Source organism: Tympanuchus pallidicinctus, unplaced genomic scaffold, assembly GCF_026119805.1.
Source record: "Tympanuchus pallidicinctus isolate F22 unplaced genomic scaffold, pur_lepc_1.0 scaffold24, whole genome shotgun sequence".
In the NCBI taxonomy this organism is placed as follows: Eukaryota; Metazoa; Chordata; class Aves; order Galliformes; family Phasianidae; genus Tympanuchus; species Tympanuchus pallidicinctus.
The window spans coordinates 845907-858828 of NW_026294741.1; the positions used below are offsets into that span (position 1 = coordinate 845907).

General features: G+C 45.7%; 1 protein-coding gene across 2 annotated transcripts in view; it reads right to left on the bottom strand.

The window, feature by feature from the left end:
* KSR1 (kinase suppressor of ras 1) overlaps positions 1-12623 on the bottom strand; it is a 53831-nt gene extending 41208 nt beyond the window's left edge. For both annotated transcript variants that reach the window (XM_052689082.1, XM_052689081.1), the window contains exon 1: positions 12307-12623. In XM_052689082.1, coding sequence (XP_052545042.1) covers positions 12307-12516 — 210 coding nt within the window. In that variant the 5' untranslated portion in view covers positions 12517-12623. The remainder of the gene's footprint in view (positions 1-12306) is intronic.
* Between the last annotated feature and the right edge of the window lie 299 nt (positions 12624-12922).

Genomic DNA, 12922 nt, shown 5'->3' on the forward strand with positions numbered 1-12922 from the left:
ACTGGGAGGAGAGAGGAAAAAGCTTAAGGGTTACACAGCAGCTGAAAGGAAGGACCAGGCTATAAAACAAGGTACCACACAGTTTCACTTGAGTTTGAACACCGAGACCAGCATATAGTCTGGCGCAAGTCTGCCTTATATACCAGATCCAGATAAGCAGTGCTAAGGCTGCATTTGTCTCGTAACCATGCCATCTGTGATGGTCACTCCCACGTGAGAATCACAGTGCGATGTGTACGGTGCAAGTGAAGTGAAGTTCCTTCTCCTATTTCTACTTCATCCTGCCTCCCAAATACTCAGGAACACCAGGACTACCAACCACTTTCTCTGAAAGTCTGCCCTACCTACCTGTTGGAAGAGGTTAGAAAAACTGCAGAGTAGAAATGCTCTCATTAATAGCTGGCCTGCCTGCAGTTCCTTTTAGCTTAGACGATGTTGGATTTGGCCATTCTAGAGAATGAAGAAGTAAAGCCCTTGTCGCGTGGTCTTGCAATCTTGGTAACTATTCTTTGTCCTTGTGTAGTGGATCTGGAGAAGTTGCAACTTTTGATCTCAAAGCATCTGCCTTCAGAGCACAGCACACTTTCAGTACAGACAACTAAAAGTTTTCGTAGGGGAAACCAGCAATGGCATAAGAACTGGAGAGGGGACTCCAACAATATTTACATTCTCTTTTAAGCCTCGTTTCAAATATTATGCAAGTTAACCATATCAAATTTCGCACTTGGTTGTTCCATACTTGTATGTAGGCAGGCTGGTATCCTCTCTTGCTGAAGCCTTCTCACAAAGCTGATCTCAAAACAGTCCGAAACAGTTCCTGATCATAACAGAGAATTGATACATTTGTGCAGGTTACAGTAAGCTGGAGCTTAGTACATGTTGACCTACTGATATTATAGGCTATCCAGAAGCCATTCAACTGAGCTAGGAAGTTTGGTATGATGAGTCAGAGCAATGCATGTAACACTTATTCATGTAGTTAATAACAGAACATTCATTTTTTGAGCTCTGAGTTAACAAGCCCACCTGATCATCCAATTTCTATTTGCTTATATGGGGCTTGGATAGGACTTGATATCCATGAGTTTGTGCTCACTTTTAACAATTCCTGATACTGGCTTCCATCAATAAGGCAGAGAAATAATCCTTATATCTTCTACAAATACCACACTTTCTCACTTTGCTTTCCTATTTGAGTATTGTTTCCTACTACCTTGCTTGTCACAAAAACAATTTACATCAGACCAAGTCTGAAGACAGTACAAGCAGACAGCACTGCCATTAAAATAGCAGGATCTTCAAGTGAGTGTTTAAGTTATTCAGCCTTGAAAGGCACTGATAAAAGAACTGAGTCAGCAGAGAGTAGAGCTAAATTCAGCTCTTAACTCTTGTTTTAAGGCGCTTCAACTCCATTGTTTTCAGCACGGCCATATTCAGTATGTGTTACTGCATGTGGAACATGGGCTCACATAGCCTGACATTCATTTAATGCCAACCGAATAACCCCAAGCAACGCAAGTGGGGTCCTAAGTCAAAGCCAGCTGTGCTTTTTGCTACAGGTAGGTCACTTACGTGATAGCTTTAGCAGACCAAGTGTTTTATCAAGTGATATGACTGTAAATAATTTACCAGCAACCCCATAACACTTGATTAAAACCTACTGAAAGATCTAATGGAATTGTCTCTGAAAGAACAGATAATGGTATGACAACTGTGTAAAGGGCAGATGGCAAGTGGAAGCTCATCAGAACATGAGAAAACAATTTAGAAAAAAGGTACCTTTATCTGCATAGAGTTGTGATGATCTCTACTTGTCTGATGTTGGCTTTTATGGAAGTCATTTTTTCTTTCTGCCTTTGGGCATCTGAAGCAGCAGCAAGAGTACTGGCTGTTCTCACGAGTGGCACTTGGGCATTTGTAGATTAAGTACCTAATATCTTAGGCAACCAGGTTGGAAAGCATTCACTGCATCGTTTAGTGATGAGCAGCAGATAGGATAGATACTATTCTACAAATAGGTCAAACTTGGACAAGTCATGCAGCAGTAGACACACTATGGAGTTTCAAAAGAGAGGAATGCCCTGACCTCGAAGTCACACTTATTTTTGGCTGGGGTAGATTGATAGAGGCTGCCAAGTTGGGTCTCAGGCTCTGGGCACAGGAGATCTGAGCTGATTCTTTTGAGTAGCAAAACAAAGTTATGATAAACATGGGAATTGGGCTGAGTGCAGAAAGCTGAGTGGAAACTGCTCCAGTAGGAGATTCAATACTTTTAAAAAAGTTATCAATGCACGCACCCAGAAGAATAACTGTTGCTTGTATTATAGGATACAATATCCAAAATAAATAATCTCTTGGTCACATAGGTTCATACCTGCTCTCAGACACTAATGCATGTATATTTCCCACTTGTCAGCATCTGGAAGCAGGTTTGAGACTGTATTGCCAACTACCTTCCCCAAACCCCAGCAGTGAAGATTAAAACAAAACAAAACAAAACCAAACACAAAACCACCAACTGGTCACTGATCAATCTGCCTCTTTCTACCCACATTTCACTTGGCCTCAGATTTTAAGCTGTGAAGTCTCCTCAATGTTTCATAACTTTAGAGAAAAAGGACTGTCCTGGTATCAGGACTTCAAGGAAAAAGCCTCACCATCTTTTTTCCCCAAATAAACAAACCATTCTCACTGGTAAATTTCAAAATCCCTCATCCATTAGAGCAGCTCTCCAATTTTCTCCATGTCCTCTGCCTCAAAATTTGAGGCCAGATAAATCCTGGAGCCACAGCAAACTTCATTAAGCAGCTGGAGTCAGGCTCAGCATTTAGAAGAACTCCAAAGAATTCTAGCAATGCAGAGACTTGCAGTGCTTGCTGATACTGTTCCCACAGCACAGGCCCTTTGACAGGAAGCACTGTGCTGCTAACTCACCCTGAAAAATACAGTTTGAATGTGGAGATTATTCTTTGCAATATAAAGGGGCCATGCCTCGTATTTTAGAGACCTCACACCAGGCTCTTCTCCTCACGATGACATGATGACAAAAAAGGCTGATCCAGCCTATTTATTGTGCACAGGATCTGTGATGAATACAGAGGCAGGATCAGACCATGCATTTCATCGTGTGCTTCCCCCTCCCCCTGCACCCACCTGCAGGCTCCAGCAAGACAGAACTGTGCAGAACTGCTGAGTCAGGATCTCCCGTGGGGTCTCTGAGGTCTGCAGTGCTGAAGCCAGGTGACAAAGCTCTGTGACAAGGCAGAAAATGAAGCATCTGGAAACACATATCACATCGTAGACACTTCCAGTCTATCAGAATAGGGTCTGTTTGCCTGTGCCCCCACTCGCAGGGCAAGCCAGCATTCTTGTCATGCCTCATGCAGTTGTTAAAGTAAGTGAAGTGAGGGGCTGCAAAAAAACGGCCTCCAAAGGTGAACAGGTAGCGGGCATTTTCTTCTCCCCCTAGAGATCTTTACATCAGCGGTGTGCTAACCCTGAACTATTTGTGCAAGAGCAGCTGCAGCAGTGGCTGGTCAGCACATTTCAGAGCTCTTACTGCAAGATTCCTGCAGGACTGGAATTGCCATCACAAAGACACCTGGGCAACTGTTTTCTCTCCTGAAGTCTTCTCGCCCTGTTCCAAACAGCTCTTAGCTGCTACACTGCATCACAAAGTCATCTGTCTCATCAACAATCAGAGTAATTTCTGTACATTGCTTTAGGAAATGAATGTACCTTCACTAAGAAGCAGGGCAAGGCAGTTTGATACAGAGCACAAGAGCCTGTAAGGAGCTCTCAAACATTACAGTGGGCTTCAGCTAAGAGCAGTGCTGCATCGCCACTGCATTGCTCTTGCCCCAGTAGCTCATTTCTTGGCAAAGGAATGAAGGAATAGATGCTACTACCTTCAACTTGAAATCTTACATTGTGAGGAAACCATTAACTTCAAAGCTCTTAGCTTCAGATCACAAATTAGTCAGTGTTGGCAAATAGGGCAATCTGAATAACACAGGAGGAAAAAAAAGAGGAAAGAACACATCTTTGGGACTGTTGCATGTCTTGGCAGCAGGATGATTAAGCTATAGATTAAGTTTCCATAAGAATGAAAACCTAAATACTACTACTAACCTAGCAGAAGTATTAAGCCAAGTTAGCTGTGCCTTCAGTTGCAGACTGGCAGCTGGTACCAGATAAGGCCTGTTTGGTTAGATGCAAACAGGTAATTACTGCTACAGACAAGCATTAAACATCACTACCAAAAAATCTTCTCCTTTCTGCCTCTAAGCCTCAGCTCTGTAGACTCCCTCCAGGTCACTGTCCATGACTGCAGATGGTCCTGGAATGCGGGTTGCAATGGCAGGCGGCCTGCAGAAGCTCTGCCTCATTATACCATCCAAAACGCCAGCGATACAACAGTGGCCAAGTCAGGCCTGCCGCACTCAGCCAGTTTTGACACACATAATATCCTTATTTAATACAAACAGGGTTGGCAAGCCCTTTGACATCCACTCTGGGGTTTCTTCCAGCTTTGTTGTGTAAGGAAATGCAAAGTCTCTAGTGTTTGTGCTCACCTTGGTTTATCTCAGTGTCAGCTGTTTCCTTAAAACAAGGGAAAACAGACACGAATATAGCTTCCAGAATTCACTAAAATTAGGAAAATAAATACTGCATCTGACCCTCACTGCACTAAGAGAGTCTAATGCTAAGTGGTGCTGGCCTGCAGCACTCAGAACTATCTCCATCGAAACTGTGGAGAGTTACAGGTCTTTGTATGAAGTGTTTCCGTTTGCAGAAAGTTTCAGTTTTGATCAGTAAGACAAATGGCCCCTAAACTGAAATGTCTTGCTTAGCTGATTAAGTTTTTAAAAGGCGATATCTGAAAGTCAGAAGTCTTCTGCGGAAAGTTCAGTCAAAAACAGTTTCTCTTTTCCCTGAAACTCCACGCAACAAAAACTTACGAACTTCTGCTTATTTTGGTGGAGCTGCAACTATCTCCTAAAGCAGAGTTTAACCCTCTAGCTTACTAACAAGGTAAAAAGAAAAAAACCAACACTGTTCTGGAAGATGAAAACTGTTGATAGAAAATTGTCAATGCCTTAAGGATGGATAAATTATTGAGCACTGTAGGTGCATAGGGGATACAGTCACACATCTTATGCATCTTTCAGTAATTACTTACTGACCAATCCATTTGCAACCCCTACCTAATAACTTGCAGTCGTTACTCCTGATTGAAGTTCTCAATCTGGAAATAAATACTTATTATTTATTCTTTCTAGTTTAGTCAGCATAGCTAACAGCTAAAAATACAGCCTCACACTGGAATCTGCAAGACCCTACAGCAGCCTACACACACAGCAGTAATGAGAAGCCCAAGACTTCCTTTCTAAATTTAGGTTGCTTCAAACAGAAGTGAAAGTTCTTTAATAAATCGACACCCCATGTTTTAGAAGCAAATAACAAAAGTAGGACTGGGCAGGAAACTGTTTGCCAACCTTTAAAACTTCCTTGCAAAAGGCTTCCAAGCATTTTCAGGGATTCAGACCACAGACCTGCAAACTGCCCCGTCCACCTCCTGGCTGCATTCTGAAAGCTGTGCTCACCTGGTTCTTCCAGCAGTGTCACATACCCAACTGAGAGCCTGGATCTGCTGCATCCCAGCAAGGTTCCTCAGTGCCATGCTAATTACTGCTCTTAAGCAGATCGCACAGTTTCTGCTATTAGAGCTATTCCACCTGGGATAACTAAGAATCATAGAATAATCATCACTTCACAGGCACTCTCTAGCCCCTTATCAAGGCATGGTTCCTTATTCTACTAAGTGTCCATGAGATGCACGCAATGCAAATTAGACTTCCTCTCTACACAGAAAAGGAATGACAGACACCCGACCTCTGCTCACAAAACATTTCAAAGCAATGAGCAGCATTCACCTGTTTTATTCCTGGAGACTTGTTGCAACTGGACAGAGAATGCCATGGGTCTGCATTTGGGTTCAGCCCCCAGCTTTCAACTCTATAATTTCAACAACTTCCCCAAGCATAAGAAGAAGAATCAAACTCCTTGTTTTCTCCTTTTAGGAAAATCACTGCTGAGAAGGCAGGAAGCTGTTCCTTTTTTCCTCTCATTCATTAAGTGTATTTGAGTCAGACATCTAACAACATATTCTACACTACACTCTTGCTGCAATCCCTTCCCCGAATCACTTCTGACTGATCAAAAGAAAGACAAACTAAAAAATTCTCAGGCCATATGTAGGAGTGGGCATTTCTAATGCAAAGCTCTTGTTTTTACCTGCCATCATGGCTTCCGTTTGTAGGAAACAAGTGTTTCTCATGTCTCCCACGAGAGTACTGTTGGGCTAGGATAATCTCTGGGATCATCTGTAAATGGCATAGCAGCCCTGCTCAGGAGTTGCATCTGGAAAGGCAGTCCATCTCTTTTGGAACAGGTATGCTTCCAGAGTCAAAGATCCTGTTTCCTTGCTTACCAGCTGTGGCAACTAAACCACTGCTTTGCTGTAGCTGCTGGTCGTGTGGGATTACTCCATGGGAATGAGAAATGGGCTAGGAGGAAGGTCTCTAAGATATGTCTGAGTCAGTGTCGCTGGGTGGTGTCATCTGTACATCATTCTGTGCTGCACCCTTCACCACAGCAGTAATCTAGCCAATACATTCTCCAATCCCCAAAACAGTGACAGATAGCCAAGAATGATTTCATTATAATTTGTCTTTTGGAAAGAGAAAGCGCCCGCATTGGCTGAAAAAAAAGGATGGGAAACCTTAGCCTTAAAGAAAGTAAGTTTTATCCCACCAGCATCTGAAAGATCACGTGGTCTGTGGTGTCAATGTATTTTTAAGTGTAACTATTCCCTAAATAATTCTGCGTGTTGCAAGACTTTTGTTAATTGTTCCCACTTATGAACAACAGGTGATAAATTTATGTACCACCATGCTGACTCATATCTGTAAATCTGTCACCCGTATGCAGCCTTAACACTCACTGGGGTTTTTGTTGTGCAAAATGCAGTTACCTGCTGCCATCTGAACTCGACTAGCACATCAAGCTCTGTTCAAGTGCTATCTATGCAAAACTGGTTACAGCCACAGGTTTAGCTAGATATAACTGGAGTTCAGGCTGGGCTACTTGCCTGATTGCATCAATTCTGAACATGCAATACACATCAGAATTTGTATGTGGAGAGCGAGGCTTGTCAAGCACGACAGCCTGTGGGTTCCTGTCAGTGTGTGCAGGCACGTACATACCGGTGAACTTCACTGCGTTCAGCTGCTGTACGGACCTCCACGCTGGCTCCAAGCAGAAATAATTCTGCTGTAACGCAATCCAGCAGCAACAGAATTTTGGAGACAAAAGCACTATTAAGACTTACTGTGATCCTTTCCTTCTTGCTTCCCATTTAGTGCTTCATAGAATCCAGTCAAGGAGATAAGTACATACAGAGCTTAAAAAGTGAAGAGCAAGCCATTTTGCATCTTCATCGTGATGGCAACCTACACATCAGAGCTTATCCCAGGTATGTTAAAACATGATGACTCCTTACGTAAACATTTATATAAAATTAATTGTGGGACATAAGCTAACTTGTTACAACGTACGAATTCTGATCATATGCAGAGACATGCTGTTAGAAAGAACAGATGATGACTTTGTAATAACACATGGTTCTCTCTTCTTCCAAGTCAAAGAGATTCTCTGTTGAAGCCTATTTTATACAAATAGATGCACAAATGTAGAAAAAAAGTAAACTTTCTGCTCACCTCTGAGAAAAAACAAATGCACTGCATGTATGCAAAAAGTGAGATGAAGTAAGGGAAGAACATCTCTTATGTAAGACTTGTTAGAAAAGGAAGTCTTTTCAGCTGAGCAGGGCTTATAAACATGTGGCTACAGGTTGCAGTTTGGCCTGAAAAATTCACTGCTCCCTACATAAAATTTAGGAACACAGTCTTTCGTTACTTACGCATACCACATAACCAACTTCCAGTCTGCAAGTCTGGACAATTACAGCTCTTCACCTTCCATTCGTCCCCTCATTTTCAATGCATTTGTTTCTGCTCAGTGATTGGTTGTTAAGAGATAAGCCTTCTCTAGTCAAATTACCAAGTGAATGAAGATAACGATAAAGCAAGTTCCAACATATTTTACCTATAGGTATCATTCAGCCAAACTGAAAGACTGATTTGAGGAGTCACAGACTTATTTGTGACACAGCACAGCTCCAATCAGGCTTTCCGACCTGGTATTAGATTTTCTGGAGATTCTGAACAAAAGACATTTCTGAGAAAGAGGTCAAAGTGATCTCTGCCCACTGGGCCAAGGATGTCTCCATCAGAGACAAAGGTCACCAAGGAGAATTAAAGCAGTTTTCTTAAATGCATGCTGCAGCCCCACCCCGACACTCCCACCATAACCAGTTTGCTTCCTTCCCAGAAGCACTCTAGTTGGCTCTTATGATGTAAAAATCGAGGTAGAAAGAAACTGTCTCTCCCATCTAAACATACTATGGGTCTCAGTTCAGCCTAGTTCTGCCTCATCTTTGTTGCAATTAGCAGTGTTGGAGGAGTCGTCCTGTTAGCAGCTTCCTAGTCAGACAGACCTAGAAAGATATCGCTGTTCCAAAAAAAAAACAACAAACAAGCTAAAAAAATATACCTCTAACTTTGCAAAAGCAGTTTAATGGTGATGCAAGGGATTAGCACAAGGACAGAGTTAAAAACTGTGACAGTTTTCTGCAAAGATATCTGGGGGCAACACTGGGTGCTTACCCCATGGCAAGAAATTGTTTGCTCTCATTATTTTCCACTTCAGTTTTGTAGTCTACTTGAGAAATGAGTAAACCTGCGAGGACAGAACTGAAAGAAAACCATACACCAAAGCGTAGGGTAAAAACACTCAAGCACTAACTCAGTAAAACATAAAAATTAAGAAAATACAAGACCTCATGGTATCAGAGAACCGACTCTGCTAGTAACTAAGCCAGCACAATCTACTTTGTACTACAAGGAAACTCCCTGCCCTTCTAAGAAACAGCCTTCATACATGTGAAACGGGCTCAGCTCATGGAACATATCTAAGCACATTACTTTTAAGTAATTCCCACAGTCCTTTCTTTCCCCCTTCTTCTTTCTACATTGCAGAAAGTTCTGACTACAGTCTTTAGACTGATGAGTGCTTATTTTTTCCTGCTGGGGTTCCAGTTTGGCATCCTTATCTCCCATGCGCTTCAGTTTGAGACCTTGTGCACAAAGAGGAACGAGGAAAGCCTTGATGCATTTCAGTAAATTAGGAGGGACATAAACATGCACACAACCTCACCTTTAGTTATATTGACGTTCTTAACTTTGAAGTACGCACAGATCATGAATCACGTGGTGTACATGACAGGCTACGAAGACTCAGAGGAAAAAGGATAAAGACAGTAGATCTTGGGTAAAAAGTAACATACATTTAGATTTGTTTTTCACTGATGCTTTAGGATGCTAATTCAATTCATAGTGCTACTGCTTTCAGAACTTTACTCCAGGGCTGTGCTAACCTGGGAACCAGAAGTGGCAGTGAGCATGCACTGCTGTCTGACCTGCATGACACAGGGTTTAAGACAGCCGTGTTCACCCAGCAGCACTCACTGCTACACCTGTTTGGTCAGAACATCTGTGGTTTACAGATACAGAATGTTGTGTTCAAGGAGATATCCCTTCACCTGTCACATTCACAGGTCTGATACTAAAACTAGACATTATGAAAGTTTTCAACATACAAGAACTATGTACCGACTATATTAGAGAAGCTTCCATTGCTTTTTGTTCTTTATCAGTTTCATTTTTTGTTTTTAATCAAAACTGATTTTTGATGTAGTACATTGGACTGTCTTCAAAAGACACGTGCAGCCTGGTATTTGGCTACAGGAGCCACTTCTTAACTTCTAGAGTTAAGTCTCCTCCCCTCCCAAAGTAGTACAGCCTGCTTCCAGTTTGTTCCTTGCATCTATGTCATGGTTTTGTCACATCCCTGTGGCTTTGCTGTACAGTTTACCAGTTATATAATGCAGATAAGTTCTCATAATTCTTTTTCCACAAAGACATTTCTGCGCATGAACATGAGACATTTAGGATCATAACAAAGCACCCATGAGGTTTGCAGGCCCAGCAGCCATACCACCAGTAGCCACTATGCAGGATCCATGAAGCCATGCAGTGGCTCCTGGAGATGTCCGAATTCGCAGCTTCTCATTACGCTGCGACTGACTGGCAAGGAGCTGCTCACAGGCTGCACAGTGAATGATGCTGCAGTCAGGCTATTGCTAACACTGGCTCTGTGCAGTATTGGAGCATCTTCCTGAACTGACTTGATCGGATAGGCAAATGTGTATGAGCACATATGCACACATTTCTGACACGTTAATATGGCACAATGACAACCAGCACAATGACAAAGGCCACCTGTTACTGGGGCAGCCCTGCAGCCCTCCAGGAGTCCCCATGGTACAGCGCGAGAAATCACAACATGAAAACAAACGCAGACCCTCAGTTCCTACAGCCCGGTTCTGTGCTCAGCAGCGGCACACAAACCCACGTCAGACTGCGCAGAGTCACTAAGCGAGAGATTGAGCCCCTGCTTGACATCATGTCTTCAGGCACAGGCAACTGAAGAGAGCGAAGGGCAGAAAGTCTGTACCTGTTCCCGTAGCTTCATGGGATGGCAGGGATTCAGCACTGGGTTGAATTCCCAGAGAAATCACGTACTGGGGAGCACATCAGAGATTCTTCTGATGAGGGACAAATTTTATGATCACCGGTGAATGTGGCACCCATTGGTTTACGCAGATAATTGCTTAAGGAATGCAGATACACATTCAGTAACTATCAGTAGCAATAATTTTTGTTGCTTTCAGAACAACCTGAAGATGATAGCAGGCCTTTGGACTCTGTGATTAAAGGTTTCCTTTCAGAATGGGTCCACCAGCAAAATACTGACGATCGTTTTCCAAACTGATGGTGATTTACATTGTTTGAGCAGGAAAGACAGCAGAGTTGCCAAAAGTCTACAGAAGTACTGTTATGAAGAATAGTCTTTTGAAGGCTATTTGGAGGTGGCAGGAAGAAAAAACTACCAACTTTTTTCTTTTTTCTTTTCTTTTCTTTTCTTTTTTTTTTTTTTTTTTTAGGAAAGAAAGGCTGAGGAAGAAACAATAGATTTCTAAAAGGCTATGCTGAGAGTTACCATCATTTGTTTTCCCTAGCTTCATTTAAGTGAGGGACTTTCTAGCATATGTTTGTTCTAGGTTCACTATTACAAGGATTTTCCTTCTCTGAGCTTGATGCTCCAGCTCTGCAGCCCGCAGAACTGGGCTAGGGAAAAGGAGCACTGGCCTCCACTTCTGACCAAGAAGGAGATAGGTGGGAACTGTGTACTCTGCTCAGAGCAGCATTACCTGCACATAAGGCAAAGGGAAGCACTATTCAGTATTTAAGGTCAAACAAACGGAACAACTCCGAATTCCTTTCCAAACACTCATGCATACAGTCAGATCGTGTTTGAAAGCATCAAAAAAGCACACGTTCTCTGCATAAAGGATTCTGCTTAACGCCTCTGAACAGCGGAGCATCTCTCCAACGTGGACCGCAACGCCGCCGTCAGCCACACCAACGGAGCGGAAAGGAGGATCGGATTAGATCAGCGAAACCGAGCCAGGGACAGAGAGACAGGCCTGGAAGGACAGAGCAGGAGCCACCAGAAACAAACACCAGAGACCCGCGGGAAACATCTGCGCGTCCAGCATCCTGGGACAAGGCACGCGGCGCCTCGGCTCAGCCAGGCACTCCGAAAGCACCTCCGGTCCCCGCCTCGCCCCGCACCTGCCACCCTGGGCGCGCAGTCCGCCACAGGCCGGCAGCCGGGCGGCAGCAGCGCGGAGGGGCGGGGGCTCATCGCGGCCTGCCCGCGGCTCCCGCACCTGTCCGGCCCGGCGCGCCTTCCCTCGCCGCGGGCACCGGCGCAGCACTGGGCAGGCGGGATGCCTCGCTGCCGGTGGCCCGACGGGACCGCGACAGGACGGCGAGGCCCCGCAGCTTGCGCGGAGAGGCGGCCGATCCCCCTTCCTGCTTCCCTTCCGCGTCGCCTCGCTCCCCTCTGCGCCCGGGCAGAAATGCAGGGCTTCTCCCTCCCCCTTCCCTCCCCTCCCCACGGCCCGGTACCCTGAAAGAGCGCCAGCTCCCGGCGCTGGCGACAGGGCCCGGCCCCTGGACCGGCGCATCCCGGCGCCGGGGCTTCCCTGGCCCGTACCTCCAGGGTGCGGATCTCCTGCTGGGTCAGGTCGTTGGACGCGGCGCACTTGGTGCGGAGCCCGCGCAGGTTGGACAGTGAGATGTCGATGAGGTCCTGGAGCAGCCCGCACTGCTGCACGGTGCTCCGCACGGCCGGCCCCGCCGCCTCGCCGCCCCGCTCCTTCCTCTCCAGCATGCCGGCGGCTCGCAGGGCAGCCGCTCTATCCATTCCTCGGCATCAGGGAGGCCGGGGAGGAGAGGCGGCGGCGACGGCGGGGGGAGCGGCGGGCAGGGAAGGAAGGAGGGAGGGAGAGAGGGCAGGAGGCGGCTCGCCCCGCCCCGCCTCGCCTCTCCTCTCCTCTCCGGGCAGTTACCGCGTAGCAGCACGCAGCGCGCCGAGCCGCGCCGCGGAGCGCTCGTCCCGCGCAGATGGCAGCGGCTCCGCGAGGGGGCGCGGGCGGCCGCTCCGCCTCAGCGTTCCTGAGCGGGAGCATCAGCGGCTCCCGCCTCAGCGCCCACCTCGGCGTCCCCCTGTCCGCCTCAGCGGTTCCCGCCTCAGCCTCTTGCTGCCTTCAGCCCACTTTACGGTCCCCCTGGCCCCCGCAGGTACGTCGGGACTCGGGCCTCGCCCCGGC